The following is a 21,765-nucleotide window of genomic DNA, read 5'->3' as shown; positions in this document are numbered from 1 at the left end:
CCTTTCCTGCTCCTCTTCTTTTCCCTATACCTTTCTTTCTGAATTGGGCAGCCGGGAGAGTCCAGGCAGAGCTGTTGTGTTGCCTCCCAGTGCCCAGACACCAAAAGGAGGGGACTCCCTGTTTCTTCCCCCACCTGTGGAAGGTCAGACAGCAGGTGGTTCAGGAAGGACCACAAGAGCAGGTCCACGTGGACTCAGCTGCCCTGCTGCATCCTCTTTTCCAGCTATCTCACCACCTGCAGGAAAATACCTCTGGGTACCGGCTGCTTACTAGGGCGAAGGAGTCTTTGTCCTCTACCTCCACTGGGTGTTGCACCCAGGGCAGCAAGACTGAGAGAGGGAGCTGCCTTGCCCTTTGGTTCCATCTAAGTTCAGTACTGTCCACACAGACAGGCTGCAGCTCTCCAGGATTTCAGACGCAGGGGTATCCCCAGCCCTCGCTGGAAGTGCAGACTGAATCTGTCACCTTTGCATGTCAAGCAGCTGGTGCCACTAAGCTGCAGTCTCTCTCCATTGCGACCAGGAGATCTCCCGTCTCCTCCGTACTCCAGAGAAGGAGGAGGCCACCCTCCCTCGGAGCACGTGCCGCTGCCAAGGGACCAGACGGGGCGTCGAAGTCAGGCGCAGCCAGCCAGCCAGTTGCGCCCCGGCACCTCTCTTGATCCAGCCCTTTGTTCAGGCTCTCCTCCAGCGGCGGCGGCGGCGGCAGCTCGGGTTGCAGCCAGCGAGCAGCGCCTCTCCGGTTTCCAGCCCTGCCTGCTCCTCCTCCTCCTCCTCGGGCACAAGCCGGGGGGCACTGCCAGTCCCCGGGCGGGCGGCATCCGGCGTGCCTGGCAGGTCACGCGCCGGGCAGCGGCTCATCCCAGCCTGGCACAGAGCGCCCCAGGAAGGGCGGCGAACAAAGGCCAGGCCCGGGGAGAAGGGGCGGGGGCTCCTCCGGCTCGCCCTCCTCCTTGGGCTGAGGCGGAGGGGCGGCCCCTCGCCGAGGAAAGAGGAGTCCGGTCTGGGCGAGGAGGAGACGCGGGTTCCAGCGCTCCGCTCGGAGGCAGCGCGAGCGGTCGATCGGGCTCCGCAGGTGGGGGCGCCCCGTCGGGGCCACCAGCCAGGTAAGCGGGACGGGGCGGCGAAGGATAATTCCCTTCTTTGGACGGGACGCACCTGCCGGGGATGGAAATGGGATGGGGAGGGGGGCTCTTTCCCGGGCTTGGGGCGGTTCCCTCGCCCCTTCGACCCCCCCCCATCTTCCCCTCTCCAAATGCCCCCAGCTATTGTTCGTATCCTTGTCTGGGTATATATGTGTGTTCGGGGGGCGAGATGTCCATGTAGCCAGCGGTGCCCCCTCCCTTATAGGCGATTGGCTCGACTCCTCTCTTGTCTATCTCCAAGGGAGCTTCTTCCTGGATGGCACCTGAAGGGGGCACGTGGGGGGGGGGAGATCGCCTGCCCGCTTCCCTGCCTGGACGGACGTGGCGCATTCCACACATTTTTGGCATTTCTGTTCCCTAATCCTCGCAGCGAGCGAGTCTTCGGGACGGGAGAGAAGGGGGACCTGCGGCGTCTTGGCAGGAGGGGAGACTGGCAGCCGCATGGAGCCCCCTCCCTGCGCTTCTGGGGAGCAGAAAAGAGGGTCCCTGTATCCTGTTCCCACCTGAGGGGGTTGATCCAGAGCCCTGAGCACTTGCCCTCAGTGCCACAGTCCCAAGCGCCCTAAAGGGACGTTATGAGTACAGATCCCCTCCAACAGTTCCGGTGGAGACTTAGGACAAAAGATCTGGGTCATCGAATGTGGCTTGTGGACAGGATTAAGCTGTGTGCGTCGCTCTCCCCACCTGAAACAATGTAATGCTTTTCTGGCTTTTTAAAAAGTGCCCGTTTCCTTTGTTGAGCTGACAAGGGAGGCGGCTGGAGACTTTAACGGTGACAGCCTCTCTCTGCTTACCTGCGATGCTGGTTTATGGGAGGCCCAGGTGGGGAGCAAGGCGAGGGATAGCACCTGGCCTCATTTAGGACAAGGTGGAGGGTCTTCCAAAGGCACTGAGGTGAAGCCACCCCAAAAGCCAAGGCATCCAGAGTGAGCAGCAGCGGGACTGATCAGCCATAACCTCTCCACACCCCTAGCAGAGAATCCCTGGGAATGCTCTCCCAGTACAGGAGAATGGCTTTGCTATGATGTTCTGGCTGAACCTGTGTAACTCCTGCCTGTCATAGTGACAGGAGGCATTAGTGGAGAATGAGTGGAGGGATGCTTTCTCTTACTTGCAGGACTCTTAGAGAGTTCCTCTTTGTAATGAGATTTTTATTAAAGTTTTTCATCATATAATAAAACGGTGGCTACAAAAAACACACACAAAAAGAATAAGAATACGGAGTCCTCTTTTAAAAGTAATTCTTAGCCCTTACGACCCACCAAGGATAGTACTCCTGTCCTCAGGGAGTTTCTCTTTGGAGACCTTGCGACAGCAAATACTTTTAGTGTATCTTTAATATCAGTTCTCTCTCTGCACCAACAGAGCGGAAGGCATCCAGTCCACCATTGAGACGGCTGATCCCTTTGGAGGCAAAGGACAAATTGTCTGGTTGCCTTGCCTGGTTGTGGCTAACCTCCTTGAGGCCAGTTCTGTTTTGTGCTCAGGGCGGTGCCCAGAATGTTCTGAGACTTTCTTCACAAATGAACCAGGGAGCCTGTTGCTCTTGGATCTGCCCCATGAAAGGGTTTAATGAGCGGAGGGCAATTCCCCCCCCCTTCATTTAATCAGGATTTGCCAGTCCTGGGAATGAGGAAGGCATCGTGTGTGCGTGACATTTTCTGGCAGCCACAGAGAGCCATCCAGGGACACCTCTCTCTTGGTACTTGGATGCTTATCTGGTGGCAATTTTGAATTCACCCAGTTTATTGGTTCCTCTCCTCAGCTTGAGTTGGGTAGCCAGGATCTGAAATATCCTTCTGCTAATGTTAATGTCGGAGAAGCACATGGCTGTGAGCATCCCATGTGGCAGTGAGCATTGGTGAGCTTCCATGGTTGCTTTTGGGGCTGCAGCTGCCAGGTTGCTGCCTAACTTATTTGGGGACACAGGAGCTGAAAGGAGACCTCTGCCCCTTGGGGAACTGGGGAGGGGGACTCCTGAGCCAGTGTGCCTGGTGGATAGATCTAGCTCTTGGTTTGTTTTCCAAGGGGAAGTGGCTGTTGCCCCTGTTATTGTCCACTGTTGCCTTGGCAACCTGTGGCCTGGGCTGGGCCTCCCCTCTTCGCCTGTGGATGGGACAGGAAAGGCTGTTTCCTCCCGGTGACTCAGGATTGCAAAGGGAACTGGCCTCCAGAGCCTCTTGCCAGCTGTGGGAACGGCAAAGCTTTCGGGTGGCCCTCCAGGAGTCAGGATGGTTGTCTTGGATGACTTTTGAGGTGAGTCTCCCTTGCTTGAGGGGGGCCTGGAGGCCTTTGGGGACCCTCTTTGCCTATAGGCCCTGACTGTGGAGGATGCACCCGTGCCTCTTGGTACCGCGGGGAAGGCTCTGCTGCTGCGTGGCTCTTTGACAAGCCCTCTTTAGCTTGGGCAAGCCTTGCCAGTGCCATCTGTGCCCCACCACTGGCTCTCCCTCCTTCTCCTTGTGGCTGACTCTCCTGCATGAGGACTGGAGGGGTGCGGACGGGCAGAACAGTTCTCACTCTGGTCCAACTCAATGTGTGTGTGGGGGGGGTGGAGCTGGTCACCCTGCTCTTGTGTCATCCTTTTCGGCAATCCAGCCGTTGTGGGCGGCCAGGCCTTGGCCCAGCTCAAGACCAGGGCTGCCGCCCCCAACTTTCCCAGGCTCTTTCCTGGGGGGTGGGGAGGAGGAGAGGCCAAAAGCAGCCTTGCCTGGGAAGGGAGTGGCCCACAAGGAGGTCTGTCAGCTTCTCCTGGAGGGGGCCACATCACAGCTGGGGCTCACAGGCAGGTTTGCCCTTTCTCCCTTCCTTCCCCTTCCCTCAGAGGACCTTTTTTCTTCCTCTCTGTTTTCTCTCTGTGTGCTTTGTGTGTGTGGTCCGGCTAGGAGCCCCCGCAACTCGCTCGGTCCCCAGGCCCAAGAGGAGGCTCGCAGCCGTCCCGGGCCCACTTTTTCTGGAGCTCCGACCCTTTGGCATTTGCTGCCCGGCCACTCCCAGCCACACAAGCGCCTCATTCTCTGACCTCTTCACGGAGAAGAAAGCCGCCTTGTCGCTGCTGGCAAGGTGGGGTGTCCACCCTCCCTCCCTTCTCCAGAACAGAGGCTGCTTGTCAGGGCTTGTGACCTGCTGGAGCAGCTCTGGAGGAGAGAGGGGAAGGCAAGGGAACAGGGAGACCACCCCCCACCCTCACCAAGGCAGTTCCTGAGGAGGTGTCCCCTCCCTCAGACTTGAGGAGAAAGAAAGGCAAAAAGCCAAGACTTCTGGCTGCCTTTTCTGCTGATGAAGAACTCTTGCATCCCCTCAGGAGGACCTGTGTTCATTTCAGGGAGGTGGGAAAGGGAGGGAGGGAGAGTTCAGGGCAGAGGCAGGCATGTGCTTCTGCCCTGCCGCAGAGGGGGCTGTGGGTTGGGGGCTCCTGACCCGTGCCAGTGGTGCATGAGTGACTGCTTTGCCTCTGATGGGGCCCAGGTGGCTCCTCCAAGGTAGGGCAGTGTTGGGACGCGGCCTGTAGGTGGCGTTCTGTGGTTGTCATGGTGGCCTCCCAAGGAGGGGGCTGGGGGCTGGGGGTGCAGAGATCTGAGGTACAGCTGAGAGAGAGAGAGAGAAAACCAGAAAAGGGACAATGAAATGGAATTGCTGGAGCTATGGGGGCATTAAACATGTTGTCAGTGTGATATTGTTGCTTTTTATGTACACTCTTCCATGTACTTGAGAAAGCAACATGTCTTTCTTGTAATCGTGCCAGAGGGGGAGGTAGGTCTGTTTACAATCTAGATTTCAGATGGGGTGAGAGATCAGGGAACAAGGGGCGGGGATGTGTGCAGACACAGTTGGGTGGTGAAGGTGGGGTAGATGGGGGGGGCAAGGGATTACTCTTGGTTAATCCCAGATTCAACATATGGGTTTGAGAAACCTAGATTTTATTTTAATCCCCCCCCCTTCTACACTATTCAAAGTAGCTTTGATGCAGAAGTCAAAACAAGATGGTCACTCAGGATGTGTTGTGGGGGGGGGGAATTGATCTCCTAGGTGGAACTTTGGGTCATCTTCTGGGCTAGGATTTTTGACCTTCCATTTTCCTTTAGGGGGACTGTTGCCATGGAGACCTGTAACCGCAGTGTGGGCAGCCCAGCTGGTCGAGTGCAGGCACGTCTACAGGTGAGCTGATGTTGTGAATGGAAAAAAACAACAGCTTGGAATATTGTGAATGAAAATACTTGCAAACAAAGTGGGGTTCTCACCCTCAGGCCAGTGAGTGAGCCTAGGGAGGGCAATACAGGGCCTTTTCGGTGCTGGCCCCTTATTTATGGAGTTGGCCTGGAGTCAACTTTGTTATCTTTTGGCAATGGTTGAAGACTTTCCCTAGTTCTGTGTTGTAACTCAGTGCTGTGCTATTGTTGGTTTTATTAGGATCTCTCCCCACAAGGGGTACCACCCTGAAGCAGGCACAGGGGCTGCAACCTTTGTGTGCATCAGCCCCAAATGACCAGGAGATGCTCCCCCACTGCAGTACCAATGGCCTCCTCCTCTTCTTGGCTCATCAGCCTTCCGGGCTTCAACAGAGCAGGGCTGCTCCCTGCTCCTCAGCTCCTGTTATTGTCCAATTAGGAGGATTGGCCCTAAATCCCTTAGGGTTAATTGGCTTGCTCTGTGATCCTATTAGAGTGAGCTACAGACCCTGGATACTGCCTGCAACTGGGGCAGTTCTCTTCCTTCCTCTCCCACCTCCCAAATCTCAGCCAGCCCCATGCCTTGGCCATCCACCCCATTCCCTTAGACCCACATCTTGTGGTGGTGGGTGAAGATGGAGGCTCCAGAGGAGCTGCAGCCAGTTAAAGCTATTCTCCATCTTGCAGAACAGTCTTCTAGACCTGACCGAGACAGGCAAAGGCCTGAAAGTGCAGACTGAAAAGCCACATCTGGTGAGCCTGGGCAGTGGGCGTCTCAGCACTGCCATCACTCTCCTGCCTCTGGAAGAAGGTAAGTACCTGCAGAGCTGGTTGGGAAGCCCCTTCCTATGCGGAGGACAATATCAGGGCATCAGCCAGGAAAAGTGGCCTAGCAGAATCTCTCCAACCTCGATGCGCTGGCACATCCAGTTTAGGAATCTCTTTTGGGCAGCTTTGGCTACTCTCAGGCCCCTGGCTGTCAAGCTCCCTAGGTGAGAGGGGGCACCTGCTTCTCCTCCTGGGAACTAGCCAGGCAGAAGAGCCACTTGGGGGGCAGTGGCTGCCCCACATCCTGCCCTGCTGAGCATCTGCCTGTGTCTCCTTGCAGGCAAAACCATGCTGGGCTCAGCTGCCGGTGACATTGTGCTGCAGGGGGCCGGTGTGGCACCCAAGCACTGCTTCATCGAGAACATGCACGGGACTCTCACTCTGCACCCCTGTGGCAACCCATGTGCCATAGATGGCTTGGCAGTCACACGCCCCACACGCCTTTCTCAAGGTAAGGAGGCTGATGAGTTGGTGGTTTTCCTTGTTACTAATATATCCCTCCTTTTCTACGGGTGGAAGCAAACAGCTACTTAACACTGTAGCCCGACAATAAAAAAAAATGACTCTAACAACCTCTGTCAACCACATATACAGAGTAGCTTTGTTGGCAAGGAAGCCAAAGGCCTGGGAAAGCAACAAATGTTTTCGCCTTGTCCCAAAATGAAGCCAGTGGGTGGGACTCCTGAAACTCCCTTGGGAGGGCTGCAATGGGATGTGGTTTTGTTCTCCCCCCCCTCCCAGGTAGGGGTCATGGCAGCTGATGAGCAGAGGCAGCGGCTCCTTGGATGCAGGAGGTGCCTGGAGTTGTGGGGCAGGGACCTGCAGACCCAAAGGATGTCCTGCAGGTCCAAAGGGTTATTAGAGGATCCAGGATTGCAAACGTTTTATTTGTTCTCTTAATGTAAAAATGTAAAAACAAAACAAAAACTCTCAAGTGGTTTGCAGATGATAAAACACGTGCCCACATTCTTTTGAGGATCAACCTGGGAGGAAAGGAGAAGAAGGGTGGGGGTAGCATCCTGCTTTCTGGTGGGGGCTGGGGAGCACACTTGCTTTGACCTTTCTAGAGTTTAGCTTGGCCGTGCAACGCCTGCTGCAGCCTAGGTAGGTCCTTGGCCTGTGGACAGCCAGGCCTGACTCCAGCATAGTCATAGCTGTCAACTTTTCCCTTTTCTTGCGAGGAATCCTACTCGGAATAAGGGAATTTCCCTTAAAAAATGGGAAAAGTTGACAGCTATGCTGTAGGTGGCTGCTGGTCAGGCACTCTTTCAGTTTGGCTGTCCTGGTAGTTGTTTCTGAGGCAAGGCTGAGTCGCTTGGGCCTACAACCAGGGAGGACAGCGGCGAATCTGCTGCCGGTGTGGTTTTTCATAATCTGCAAATGAATTTTGGCTCCACTCTGCCTGATGATTTGCTGAGTTCTGCCTTTGGCCTGGCCTGAGGAAGCTGTGGGGAGGGGCTGCTGTCAGGCGAGGCCCCTCCTTAGCAAGGATTAGACTGCTGTCAGATATCAAAGGTCCTTCCTGACAGCTGCAGCGCTGGCACGTGGGCGGCCCAAACAATGGCCGAGACTGTCTGTGCAGAGGGACGCTTGAGGAAAGTGGGCGGCTGGTGGGCTCTAGGCCAAGCAGTGCCCAAAGGGGGACTTGGGGAACCCCCTTCCTGGGGGATCTGGAGCAACCATTGGGACCCCCAGGAAGGGGCTGCTGTTGCTGAGGAAGGTTCACTGATGGGGCCGCACCAAGATGCTGGCACTGCAGCAAATCTCTCTTCTGTGGCTTTTTGTCCTTGGCAGGCAGGCAGGCAGGCTCTTGCTGGCACAAACAAAGGGAAATTCAACAAAATAGGAACAGTGACAAGTCCAAGCTCAGTGAGGGAAAGAATGTCTTTAGCCTCCCAAGTTTGGGCCGGCTGCTGGATAGCGCTTTGCTACACTCTTTCTCTGCACATATCTAGAGAAGGGGGGCGGGCGGAGAGAGAAGCTGCTGCTCGTCTGCCTGTCCTTGTCCCTGGGGCTGCCAGGGACACGGCAGGGGAGGAGGGGGCTGTTCCTTGGCAGATGCCAAGCTAGCATTTGCTGGGAGGCCGTGAAACTGGCAGTTCTGCAACACTCACTTGGTGGCTCCAGGCAGACTGGGAAAGCCTGCGTGGTTCTGCAGCTACCTTGATAGTGGACTCCTAACTGACTCTGGAGAGGACCAGAGCTTTTCTCCCAGCCGGGGTCTTCCAGACCAGGCCCTTGCCTTCGCTCTACAAACTGGCCCCCTTGGGTTCCACTCCCAAACATCACCGGTGGGTGGAAAGTGGTTTGCTGAATGTGTCCACTCGCCAGTGTTTCCTTCCCTTGACTGCTTTGCAGATGCTTGAGATGCTGCTATGATTTTACTCTTTCTACTCCCAAATGAAGGGAAGGACTGAGGCTGCATCCTGGAGGCCTGGGAGATCTAGGTGTGTGGTCCCGAATGTCCGGGTGCTGGTCCCACCTGGCAAAGTAAGATGGGAGTACACTTGGCCGATTACACCCAGAGTGGAAGGGCATAACACGTCCCAGTCAATGGTGCAGATACTGACCAGTATGGCAGGAGGGAGGCAGCTGGTTGGGAGGCAATTTTGCAGTAGGACTGGGCTGTCTGCAATCTACAACCTACAGCAGCTGTGCAGCTGGGGGACAGGGAATGGGAAAGTGGATCAGGGGAGTTTCAGAATTCCCTGGTGCTTGATCTTTAGTGATGCTTTCACCAGAGTTATCTGTAGTGAACTTGCCCAGAATTCCTGGCTGGGTGGGTACAGTGCAAGAGCCAGCAGAAAGTCCGACTCAGATACCAGGTTTAGAGAGAGGCACCAGTTGTGCACCCTTTTCACAGGTGCCACACACTGGGTTGACGTTTTCATTGCACTGTCTATTGTGACTGCAAGACTGCTTTTCCAGGCAGTCACTAGCAGTTCAGATCCCATTAGTGTGTAAGTAAACTCAGGACTTTTTGCCCCATAGTGCATCCCTTTAGACTTGCCTACATGGAAGTGGATGTGCTATTTCAACACCTAGTCATCCAGTTTGGAAAGATCCTCATGGAGCTCCTTGCAATCCCTTTTTGTTCTTGCCAGCCTATTTTGTTTTACTATATGACTTGCCATATGGAAACTTATTTGAAGCCATACATGATGGAAAATGATAGATAAAAAATACTTAACGATTTGGTGTTATCAACAAACTGGCTATCTGACTGCTCACTCCTAAATCCGGGTGATTGATAAACAAGTTCAAAAACACAGGTCCCAATACAGATTTTTGGGGCACCCCATTTCTTGCTCCTCTCAGGAAAACTGCAATTTTATTCTTTTTATTTTGCTTCCTGTTTCTTAACCAGTTTCTGATCCATAAGAGGATCTTATTCCATAACTGCTTGGGAATATTTGGCGAGGGACTTTGATCAAATGCTTTTTGAAAGTCTAAGGATGTACTCTCTGCCAAAACACCCTTCTTCATGTGCTTACTGACAAAGGTTAATGAGACTTTTGACTTTCCCTTGCAAACTTCCTTTTTAACCCGTTGCCTCATTCTTCAGAAGTTTCCTTTTTTGAAGTCAAATGTGACTGTACTTTCTTGGAAACTGCCTACTTACATCTTTCTCCAAGTCCTCCTTGGTGCCACTTAGGATAATGTCCACGGCCATCTCTTCTCTGCTTGGTTCCTTGACCAGCTCTTCTAGGGCAATCATTTAGGGTACTGTATCTACAGACCTTTTTGTTGTGAGCGGAGCATACATGAGCCCAGTCTTACTTGAGTGAAATTCGTTCAATTTGCCCATTAGTACACCACTTCCTCCCTGACTTCATTCTCCATCTCCCAGAACACTTGTCAGGAAATTGACAGCATGTCTGTCACCAGTACTAGTCACCCACAGCAGTTCCGTGGAGAAGTCTGCCCATTTAAGTCAACCCAATTCAGGCTTTTTTAACACTGCCTGGCAGGAAGAGGGTCTCTAGGATTTCAGGTGGGGTCTCTCCCAGTCCTATGTGGAAATGTCATTGGGGATTGAACCTGGGACATTCTGCATGCAAACCAGGTGTTCAGCTGTGGCCCTTGGAGATTCATTTCCCTCTTTAGGAGGGTTAGAACAGAAGCCTACCTAGTTAAGCATCTTCCTCCCAGTGACCAAGTACCGGTAAATGTTTGTGGGAAGCCTACAAAGCAGGACAGGAGTGCAACAGCTTTCTTCAGCTATTGATGATGGTGATCTGACCTGATGTTGCAAGTTCACGTGGCCTACTAATTTGAGATTTAAAGTATTTATTTGACACATCGAGTGACATGTTCAGGTCACATAAAAAGTAAAGCATAGTCATATTGGTCCATAAGAAAATTAAAAAATAATGTTTAGGCCCACCAAAATAAGGTAAAGGTAAAGGTACCCCTGCCCGTACAGGCCAGTCTTGACAGACTCTGGGGTTGTGCGCCCATCTCACTTAAGAGGCCAGGGGCCAGCGCTGTCCGGAGACACTTCCGGGTCACGTGGCCAGCGTGACATAGCTGCTCTGGCGAGCCAGAGCCGCACAGGGAAACGCCGTTTACCTTCCCGCTAGAAAGCGGTCCCTATTTATCTACTTGCACCCGGAGGTGCTTTCGAACTGCTAGGTTGGCAGGCGCTGGGACCGAGCAACGGGAGCACACCCCGCCGCGGGGATTCGAACCGCGACCTTTCGATCGGCAAGCCCTAGGCGCTGAGGCTTTTACCCACAGCGCCACCCGCGTCCCCAAATACTGTACCACACCAAAATACTGTACCACAAAACTCTATGCACTCTTTGTGCCTAATAATGCAATGGCCCCAATTTGGTTTTTGAACTGATGTTCAGGATGCATTATAGCACTGCACACAGGGTTTCCTGCTCTTGGGGGTTTTGTTATTTAATAATAATAATAACACCAAACCAACACACTCTTTGCATTGGCCTTGGACCACAGTGGAGAGCTTTGGTGCCTCCCCAGGAGGTCTCACCTGCCTGAAAGGGGGCTGAAAAACCACATGCCTACATCAATACAGGCTCCCATTTTGCACCCACATCTGGGCATTAAGCACGTGCTAGTTCCGGCCCCAAGACATAGCACTGCCATTCCCTTTCTCCAAGATTCAGTCCCTTATTTCCTCCTCCCCCTGTTGTCATTTTCTCTTTGGGATGGGGTTGGTGTATGTGCTTTGGTGTGGACTGAAGAAACCGTTAAGCGAATTGTTGCTCTCTGCAGAGCAAAGAATGGGGATCTGGAATTAGTGACCTCCTTAAGGACTACCCCCCCGCCGCCGCCCTAAACACACACATTTTCTAGGGAGCTCCTCCACACACCACCGGGTGCTGCAGCAGCCAGCCCTTTCATACAAAGATCACAGTGTCAGATTTTCCAAGAGACTCCATGTTTCCTGCCTGAATCACTCTCTTTCCCACCCCCCTGCCCGCCCAGACCCTGGAAAAAGAATCCCATTAAAAATATTTTAAAAATTAATAGCCCTGAGGACTCCCCTGGGCAGAGAGAGGAAAATAGCTGAGCTACTTCTCTCCATGACTGAGTCAATCCCAGCCACACACACACACACAAATGCTTTCGCAAGGCGTGGGCCGAAGCCTGTTGTGCCTGGCTGGAGAGAGCGAGCAGACTGCAGACACAGATGTGCTCTTATAGATGCCTCCCCCCTCTCCTCCCCCCCCCCATTGTGCTGCTAAACTGTGATCTCACATGTGGGAGGGGCAGCAGCAGCAGCGAGAAGCCGAAGCAGCCCATCACCCTTCAAAGGACCCTGCAGTTGCCCTATATCTTCCATGCTAGTAAATCCCACCAAGGTTGCCCTAGTTCAAAGCACATCATTGCCATGTCCCTTGAAGGCTCATCCCAAATCGCAGCTCAGGAGGCTGAGGTGCACCCTGACCAAAAATAGGATCCTGGCAGGGGGCAGAAACTCCCCGGGGCCGATGCACCCAGAGATTTGAAGGCAGGGGGCTGGGGGTTTCACTCTGGCCCTTTTTAGTCATAGCTGGGGTACAACCTGGCCTTTTGATCTCTCCTGTCCCTTTGTCCAACCTGGGGGTGGGTGGGAAATGCTTTCTAACCGACAGCAGCCTCCGCCAATGAGGTCGTTACTCCATTTTGAGGAAAGGCTGGGCCCAGTCCATGCAGCAGCGGGGAGACCTTGTGCCAAGAATTTCCTCCTGGAGAGACAACTGGTGGCTTGTGCTACTACTAGCCTGCGGACTCTTGCTTTTCAGGGGTGATTTGGCTTCAGTTTCTGCTGGTTTGTCCAGGCCATCCAAGGCACTGGGCTTCTCCAGATCTTCTTTTGAGGTACCTTCTCTTTTTCCCAAGCACTGTTTCTTTTTTATTTATGCCACCACCGACATCAGGCACCATCTTCAGCAGGTTTCCAAAGGTAAAAAAGGTAAAGGGACCCCTGACCATTAGGTCCAGTCGTGACCGACTCTGGGGTTGAGGCGCTCATCTCGCTTTATTGGCCAAGGGAGCCGGCGTACAGCTTCCGGGTCATGTGGCCAGCATGACTAAGCCACTTCCGGCGAACCAGAGCAGCGCACAGAAACCCCGTTTACCTTCCCGCCAGAGAGGTACCTATTTATCTACTTGCACTTTGACGTGCTTTTGAACTGCTAGGTTGGTAGGAGCAGGGACTGAGCAACAGGAGCTCACCCCGTCAGGGGGATTCGAACCGCCGACCTTCTGATTGGCAAGTCCTAGGCTCTGTGGTTTAACCCACAGCGCCACCCGCTGAAAAAACTTTAAACGCACACCTATGTAAACCAAGCTTTAAAACACGACCATACAAAAGAGCAGTTTCAAGCAGCCAGCTGAGTTTTCAACGGACCAAGCAGTATAAAAGCCGGGGCAAGTGAAAAGAGGTCTGGCATTAAGGCAGGCACCAGGTGAGCCTCCATGGGGGAGCCTGCTGCCCCACTCCTTTCGTGCCCCAGAGTGGTCACCTTGTGAGGGTTTGATCTTTCCAGTGAAGGGAAGAGGTGGCTGCTTTGCTTTCTGTGTCTGTCAACCTTTTCTCCTGCCCCTCTTTCAGGGCTCATTGCATCTCACTCTCATTTTCACTTCACAATGGCCCTGCAAGGGAGCTTAAGGTGCACGATAAGAGCAAGCCTCTCCCATAGGTGTCTGATGTCTGCTGCACCCACACTGTCTCTCGGGGAGCTTGTGAGCTAGCTGTGCAGGCACACTACCCTTGAGGCAACAAAACTGATTTGGGGGAGGGGGCATTCATTAAATCACACTCCTTGATCAGCTGAATCTGGAGGAAGTTACAGTGAAAATACTACAATTTAAGCAGCCTGGCGTCATTCGGCGGCACAGATGCGGGTGGGCAAGGTCCACACTGCAGGGGGTGATTTCTCTCTCCCCCCCCCAAGAAAAGAGGGCATTCAAAATAATGCTGCGATGCTCTTGTATTTGGCCTGCAAAGGAGAGTCCAAAATTGTGTAGAGCCTAAATGGGGAAACAAAAAAGGTGGGGGTTTTTTGTGGGTGGGTGTGTCTGGCGCTGTTTTTTCGCCTAGAGCCCGCTTCTTTCAAAGGGACGTTGAAACTGTTTAAGGACCCACCAGCCCAGGATTTATTGGCGGAATAAAAGCGGGCGAGAGCGGCGCCCTTCCGCAGCTCTGAACTGGTCACGGCTCCGGTTTTCTCTCGGCCACCTTTCCCAACAGCCCTCGAGGCAGGCCAGTATCATGGCTGCCACCCGCCCCCCCCCCCCACAGCCGGAGCTGAGTCGAGCGAAAGGGCTGCTGCTACTAGCGAGACCTCCGGGTGGGGGCGGCCCCCGAGTCCCAGCCTCGACGGGCAGTCCCTGTCCCTACCGACCTGCGCGAAGTAAAGCCCGGCCAGCCGCCTCGTGGCCAGACGAGGGCGCAGCCCTTCTGCCGTCCAGGCGCTGCTCCGGGGGAAGCGCCGGTAGCGACCCCGGCCCTGCAGAGCAAGGGCCTTCGCGGCAATCCACCCCCCAACTCCAGGGGTCCCGTCGCTGCGCCCCCTCTTCCTGCCGAGACCCCCCCCCCCAGGTCCGCCTCAGCGGCGCCCCCTCCCCGGTCTCCCCTGCCCGGCTGCGCGACGGAAGCAGGGGAGGAGCCGCCCCCTGAATAGACCCCGCCAGCTGGGGCCGGGCTTGGCACCGCGAAAGGCGCGGCCAGACCGGGATCGGGCGCGCCGCACTGAGGAGGCGGCGGCGGCGGCGGCACGACGGGGGCAGGTGAGTGCGCCGGGGGCGGGGGCGCGTCCTCCTCGCCGCGGTGCCTTCCGAGGGAGAAAAGGCGGCGGCCGCCCCGGCCTCGGCGGGCTTGCAACAGGCGCTCCAGCCGCAGGCGCTATTTTTAGGAGTCCCCAAAGTGGCGCCGGCGGCTGGACCTGGCCGGGCGCAGATGCCGGTCCCCTCCCCCGGCGTAACGCGCTGTCGCTGCCGGCGCAGAGAAGCTGGGCAGGCCCAGGGAAGCGAGGCAGGCTGGGGCCCGCAATCCGGTTCCGAGTCGGCTCGGCTCGCCTTGCGCGCCTCCCCTCTGCCCTTTCCCCGAGGGACGGCTTCTGATCCTGCGCCAGGCCTGGCGGCCTTTGCGCTCTTTGCCGCCTCCGCTGCCCACAGGAGACGTGGCACCCGACGGGGGGGGGGACGCATCACATGGTCTTGGAAGTGACCAGGGGGTTTGCCTGGGCCGCGTGGCCCTCAGGCCTTCCCTGGACGAGTCCAACCGCCTCCCTCTCTTATGCCCCCCCCATACTTGGGTAGTTATGCCACCGGCCAGTGGGCGGCGCGCTGGCTAAGAGGAGCAGGTTGCGCTCAGAGTGTGGCTTCTGTTGAGGGGTCTTTGAGAATTGAGGGAGCAAGGTCCGGAAGGTCAGCCAAAAGGGCAGGGGGCTGCCACGGGGTGTGGGGGTGGGCGGGAATGATGCTTGCAGCCCACCTGCACCCTGGATGGCTGGGATCGATTCCCTGGTTTGGATGTTTGCAGCTGCTGGCTGACTTGCGCCAAACATCAGTTTTCCTGGTAACTTAGTTGCTTTTTCTGTGCCATCCTGACTGAAGGCTTTTCAGGGCTATGTGGTCCTGTGCTGGGGATCCACTCAGCCCTATACAGTGGTACCTCATGTTAAGTACTTAATTTGTTCCAGAGGTCCGTTCTTAACCTGAAACTGTTCTTAACCTGAAGCACCACTTTAGCTAATGGGGCCTCCTGCTGCTGTCGCGCCGCCAGAGCACAATTTCTGTTCTTATCCTGAAGCAAAGTTCTTAACCTGAAGCACTATTTTTGGGTTAGCGGAGTGTGTAACCTGAAGCGTATGTAACCAGAGGTACCACTGTAACATTGGTCAGACCTGAAAGTTAGACGGTGAGCCTGTTAGGACCAGAAGATGAACAACAGGTCATGCAAGCCACTGTTTTCAGCCGCAGTTTATCCTTAAAAAGGAATGTCAGTGGTCCACCTTACACGGTTGTTGTGAGCAAGGTGAAGGCTGTGATTTATTGCTGCATAGTTGAACTGCTATAGACGTTATAATGAGAAGGGTCCATATGTGCCTTTCCCAGGCAGCCATCGGGATCAGAAGTCCAGATGGGGAGCAGCTCAGCCGTGGGTGATTTATCTCTGAGATCCCAGCACAAAGGCCCAGCGATGCTGCCGAGGAGGGAGGGGAGCAGAGAGATTTACAGAGCAGATTGTTTGAGGGGGGGGGATTTGACATGTGGCAGTTCTGGTGCTCCAATGCACCCAGAGCTTTGGTGGGGCACAAAGCCCTGGGGACGATCCCGACTGCCCCTTTCCTCCCCCTCCTTGGCTGTGTTCCACATGCTGAGCCTTGTATAGGGATGGCAGAGAGGCACAGACTGCCCCCCCCCGCAGGACAGCCACCTGTTCTTTCGCTGGCTCCTGCTTTTACGTACTTCCGCTTCTTCCCAGGGTTCAGGCAGGACAGAGGACAGAATGGTTTCCTCTCCTCTCTCCCTGCCTCTCCCCAGAGTGATCTTTCCTGCCTCCTGACTGGTATGGGGACTCAAGGAAAGGTGGGGTGGGAACTCTGAATTTGTACATGTCTGTGTGTTGCCCATATAACTTAAGTCATTTGGGCGGCCCTGTGGAGGAGATGCTTAATCTGACCCCCTGGGAAAGTAGCTTGCCCACAAGTCCTCCTTTCATCCTGCCTGAAGGAGGAGTGGGGAGGGGGCAGCGCTACCAATGCTTCCCCAGGCCTTTCCTTGAGAGGAGACATATTGTGTCGCACGCACAGAGCTGCAAGATTCATCGCTGCGGTGTAAGATAAGCCTGGCAGCTCCCCTCTGGAGCTGTGGGGGTGGGGAGAGAAATTCAGTGAGGCTGGTCAAGTTGTCCTTTTTGAGGATGTGCAGAAGCACCAGTTTTGTCCCTGGGGGAGAAACATGCAGGGATTGAGCAGCAATTTTCACTTCTCCAGAGTTCTGCCTAGTAACGTGATCCATAACATCGAGTTTATTCGCCAGCTCCTCCAAAATGCCCTCTATTCCATTACCAACCAGCAAAGACCTCCTGCACTTGATAGACAAAATAATAAAAAGACACACAAATCAGACATTAGCGATGGCAGCATTCAGAAACCAGTTGGAGAACATTTCAACATACTGACCTTTACGGTGGCCGTCCTTGGAGAAAAATGCTCTGTTCCTCCAACATTTTCCTTCTTTACGTGTGTGTGGGTAATTCTAACTTTTTAGTTTAGATAAGAGGTGACACGATAGAAGTATATAAACTAATGCATGGAGAAGGTGGAGAGAGAAAAGTTTTTATTCCTCTCTCAATGCTCAGACTCATGGCAGGGATTGTCGACAACCTAAGTGGCTTTAAAAGAGCCTTAGGCAAATTCATGGGGGATAGCCCTAAATATGGCTAGTAGCCATTGTGGCTATGCTCCGTGTCTCCAGTAGGGGGCAGTGATGCTTCTGAACACTCCCCCGCTCCCCATGTGGCAAGGAGCAGATATTAGGGTTGTGTGGGTCAGACTCCTGGGATTAGCTAAACATGAGATCCCATTAAGAAGGAGGTGGGATGATTGTGATGTTTGCACATTTGATCTTGGGAGCCATGTGACTGCACCTGATTAACAGAAAGCAGCAGCTGCACCCCAGAGGAAGTGCAACCTGCCTGGAAGGTGCTCCTGGCTAGAGCTCACGGCTGTCTTTGCATCCAGTCCTGCCAGGGGAAGGGTTGGTCAGGGTTATTATGGAGCACCCAAAGACTCCGTTTTTAGTAACCTTCAATTTCCTTGGTTTGTTTTAAAAATGGCCAGGAACGTGCTTGCCAACACGGCAGTTTCTGAAATCCAGGAATGTGTGTGTGTGTGTTTGTGTATCTTCTCTGGGTGGTGTGGACCTGCCCTGGCCAGACTCTGGTGAGTCCGGAGGGATTTGACTCTGGCCTTTGGGGAGCTCAAGACCGGAATTAGTTGTGGGTTTTTCTCCTTGTGGCCGGGAAGCCGGCAGCCGCCACTGCAAAAGGAGCAGCTGCTGGTGCCAGGTTTTTTTCTGTCCCATTTCCCAAAAGAAGCTGCTTCTACCGCCTGCTTTGCTGCATGATCAAGGGGTCCAGAAGGGGTTGTGAATTTCTGGTGAAAGCCAGGGGGTCTGCATTGGGGTGGGATGTCAGCCGAGCCACCCAACCTTTGCATAAGTAAGATAAAGAAATGCCCTTCCTGGCTCTCTCTCTGGACAGGTCCCAATCCCTCCTTAGAAGCAGGGTGGCCTCTGTGGCAGGTGTTGGGTGGGCAAAGTCGGCACCTCTGCAAGTGCACCGGTGGTGTCAGGAGGAGTGCGCAGGAGGGGGTGTGGCGGGCCTCTTCTTTTCCACACCTTGCTCTCCGCAAACGCTGCTGCACATTCCACAGCAGCGCTCCAGGCAGGAGCTGGCTTGTCGGCCAGCCAGGGAGCTGGAATCCTGCCCCTGCAGGCACAGAATCCTGCTGCTCCGCCTCTGCGCACGAACCCCCCCCCCCCGCCACACCTTTTGTGTGCACAAGGCAGCTTGTCATTGCCCTGTCATTCACAGAGCTGCTCACAGACTTGGACAGCTGGGCTGGAGTGGGAGTGAAAGGCTGGGCCCCCACAGCATTCACAGTGGAAACTGTTGCTGCTATTATTTAACCTCAGCATCTGAACCCCGTCAGCAGGTTGCGGCTCTTAGAGTGGCCTCATTTGGCCTCCTGCAGGCCAGGCTGGTCTTGTCCTATTCCTTTAGCTCGGTGTGGGTCACAGTTGTGGACCGCCAAATGTTGCTAGACTGGAGCTGCCATAATCCCTGGGCATTGGCTGTGCTGGCTGAGGGCTGGTGGGAGCTGGGAGTCCTGACAGCCTCTCAGGAGCCACAGATGCACCCCCAACTCCTGGTTTAACTCTTCCCAGTAGCTATTTCTGCGTTTCGTGACCTTTGCTGTTCCTTTTCTGCCCACAGCTTGTTGCCATGTAACATCTGGCACCCACCTGATCACTTTTTGACATGCTTCCAAGATCCTATTGTATGCGTTGCACCAACTCCATTAAAAGGGACCCAGCTGGACTCTCCCTTGCAACGCTGTCCTGGGAAAGTGACAATGGGCTGTCTTGGTATTGGGCCCTTTGCAGGGTCAGTCATATCTGAACCCCAGCCGTTTGGAAGAGGCCCCAAGGCAGTGTAGTCCTTTTTGCAACCCCTGTGGGACGTGGGTTCAAAGCGCAGGGAGAGGGGAGATTGCTGTGTGACCCCAAAGTATGTTTTAATAGGGTTGATTTCCTGCTCAGTCTGTGAGATCACTGTGAATCTTCCCCCTCCCATCAGTCCTCTCATTTTCTTTCAGGGTGTATGATTTGCCTGGGCCAGTCGACCTTCCTTCGGTTCAACCACCCGGCTGAGGCGAAGTGGATGAAAAGCATGATTCCCAGTGTGGGGCGAAGCCCTGCACCCCAGCATGGGCTCACAGCAGGTAGGAGAATTTCAAGGGTGAGGTTTAGGTGGGGCACAGCCCCTCCATCCTTGCAGTCACTTGGAATAGCCACATGACCCTTTGCCCCTGATGTTCCCTTGGCTTTCGTAACCACGGGGTTGTTGGGGGTTGAGTACCCCCAGCTCCCTATCTAAGGATACTAAGTCTGGGATGGGGGAACCTCTGCTGTTGTGCTGTGGTTTGGAATTCCTGCAGCTCCTTGCAAAATGTTGCCTCCTCCATGAGAGGTCTGGAGGGCGGCAACACGAGAACGGGCCTTTTCTGCAGTAGCCCCTGTCTGTGGAATGTTTTCCCCCAGGAAGTTCACCTGCTGTCTTCATTATACACCTTTAGGCGCATGGCAAAAACATTGCCTTGGCCGATTGACATCGAATGTCCTTTTAAAATGTGTTGAGGAGGGTGGTGTTATTGGGTTGTTTTTGTTTTTATTATGTATTTTGTGCTTTTATATCGTGAACTTATGTTGCAACCACCCTGAGGCCTGTGGGTATAGAAATTTAATACACAATACGACAATCTTTATTGTCATTGTCCCATACAGAACAACGAAATTGAAAAATCTACATAAAACATTCGAAACCCATCAAGCCTGCTATCCCAGCTATCCCAACCTGATTACCCTCCTAAAAACTCTGATACCCCATTTTTAAATACAATATACTCCCATACAGACTCCTTATAATGCGTTTAAAACCAAAATCGCCTTTGGGTAGAAACTGTTTCTCAGGCGTCTTTTTAACCCTGTACCTACTTCCGGAAGGCAGAAGCTGTAAGAAATCATTTCCAAGGTGCGCATTAATTAAATTATACAAATTTAATTAATGATGATTATGATGATGTCTCAGCTGCCAATGTAGAACGTGGTGACTTGAGTCCAGAGAATTTGATAAGCCTTGATTTCGGGGAAAAGTTTCCCGTCCGCAGAAGTTGAGCATGGCTCCTAGGCAACGTGTGTGGGGTTAGGGAGCTGCAGTAGTTGCAGGAGCAGTGGGGTGAGAGCAGGAGCAGTGGAGGGGCAAGAGCTCCCCCAGCCCAGCTTGCTTTTTCTCTCCACAGAGGCCCAGAGCCTTCTGAACGGCAACCAAGATACGGCGAAGGCTTCCCGGCACAGCCACAGCGCCCTGGTCAGCTCCATTGAGCGGGACTTGCAGGACATCATGGACTCCCTGGTGCTGGAGGAGGAAGGCAGCACTCCCAGGCAGCTCCCCAGCAGCCGCGGCAACGCTCCGTCGCCAGACTCCTCCGTCGTGAATGGCAGGGGCGGGCGCTACCTGCTGTCACCTCCCCAGAGCCCTGGCGCCATGTCTGTGGGATCCAGCTACGAAAACACCTCCCCACCCTTCTCTCCCCTCTCCTCTCCCGCAAGCAGTAGCAGCTGCGCCAGCCACTCGCCTGGCACCCAGGACCAGGGCCCGGCCCTGCCTCCGGTGGTGCCCGTTCGCTCCTCTAGTTTCAACCACACCATGCTGACTCCTCACGGCGGGGCCAGCCTGGACCTGCCGAGCAGCGCTGGAGGCCCGAACCCGACACGGGGGCCGGTGAGCCCACGGACGGCTCGGAGGGCCACACAGGAGAGTCCCCGGAGCCCCACACCCAGCCGCAGGGCCCAGCCCTCGGGGGACAACCCCCGCCCGGGCCCACGCAGCTCCCCTCCTCCTGCATTGCCCGCTGGCGTGAGCGAGAGCCTGCCAGGAAGCCCTCGGGTACAGCCACCCACCAGCCCACGCCTGGCCCCCAAATTCCAGTCGCCTTCCACCCCACGGACCAAGGCCACGGCTCTGCAGGAGAGGCCTCCCAGCCCTTTCCGGGAAGCGCGGGACACTCCTCCTGGCACCTCCCGCCAAGGTCTGGGCAAAGGCTTCCCGCCAGCTGAGCCTGCTGGGTTTGTGCCTCTCAGCCAGTCGAGCCGGGCCCTGCAGCCCCCCGAGAGCCCCCGACTCAGCCGGCGGCCTCTGGAGAGCATGCGGGAGCTGCCTCCTCTCAGCCCCGCCTTGTCCCGCCGGGCAGTGTCGCCAGCCCCTCACGGCGGCCCCCCAGTGCAGACCAAGGCCGGTGAGGCCACCTGTGGCTGGCGGAGGGAGCCTCTCGAGGACCTTATGTCTGCCTCTTTCTCCTGCCTGCGGGGACGCAGCCCCTCGCCCACCCTGCTGGCCAGGGAGCCTGGCCAACGCAAGCCCAGCTACGCAAGCGGCCTGAGCCCCGCCTACAGCCTGGGCTCCCTGACCTCGGCCTCGCCGCGCCAGAGCCCCCGCCTGCACCGGAAGTTGTCTGGGGGGCTGGAGCTGACGCCGGGGCCCCTGCGGGAGCGCAAGCACAGCATCTCGGAGCTCAGCGGCGACGAGGGGGAGCTGAGGGAATACCATCGCTGGCAGCGCCAGGAGCGGCTCCGGGAACAGGAGATGGAGCGGCTGGTGAGTGGGGCACCTGCTCAGGCAGCGGGCACAAGACCTCTGTAATGACGGGGGAGGGGCGGGCTCTGCCGGTGCCTCAGAGGTGGTTGGGCTGCAGTGTTAGACATTAGCCAGGCACCAGGCGTGTTTTGCGACTTGCGCAGGACCTATTGCAACCAGGTGGAGATCTCCATATTCCAGGTTGGCGACTGACATCACCATCTGTCTGGCCTCTCCAGCT

The 21,765-nt window shown here is 55.2% G+C and overlaps 1 protein-coding gene across 4 annotated transcripts in view; it reads left to right on the top strand.

Moving 5' to 3' along the window:
• The first annotated feature begins 1,079 nt into the window (after nucleotides 1-1,079).
• PHLDB1 (pleckstrin homology like domain family B member 1) overlaps nucleotides 1,080-21,765 on the top strand; it is a 44,521-nt gene continuing 23,835 nt past the window's right edge. The window contains exons 1-6 of one of the 4 annotated variants that reach the window (XM_053366311.1): nucleotides 1,080-1,106; nucleotides 5,231-5,303; nucleotides 6,002-6,125; nucleotides 6,423-6,593; nucleotides 18,988-19,113; nucleotides 20,191-21,545. In XM_053366311.1, coding sequence (XP_053222286.1) covers nucleotides 5,244-5,303; nucleotides 6,002-6,125; nucleotides 6,423-6,593; nucleotides 18,988-19,113; nucleotides 20,191-21,545 — 1,836 coding nt within the window. In that variant the 5' untranslated portion in view covers nucleotides 1,080-1,106; nucleotides 5,231-5,243. Of the gene's footprint in view, nucleotides 1,107-3,250; nucleotides 3,402-5,230; nucleotides 5,304-6,001; nucleotides 6,126-6,422; nucleotides 6,594-14,023; nucleotides 14,390-18,987; nucleotides 19,114-20,190; nucleotides 21,546-21,765 lie in introns of those variants that run through there. The other 3 variants (XM_053366310.1, XM_053366313.1, XM_053366312.1) reach the window with 3 other exon arrangements.

This window comes from Podarcis raffonei, chromosome 15 (assembly GCF_027172205.1).
Source record: "Podarcis raffonei isolate rPodRaf1 chromosome 15, rPodRaf1.pri, whole genome shotgun sequence".
Classification (NCBI taxonomy): domain Eukaryota; kingdom Metazoa; phylum Chordata; class Lepidosauria; order Squamata; family Lacertidae; genus Podarcis; species Podarcis raffonei.
Note: the sequence above shows the minus strand (reverse complement) of the source record. Positions and strands in the feature narration are given on the sequence as shown.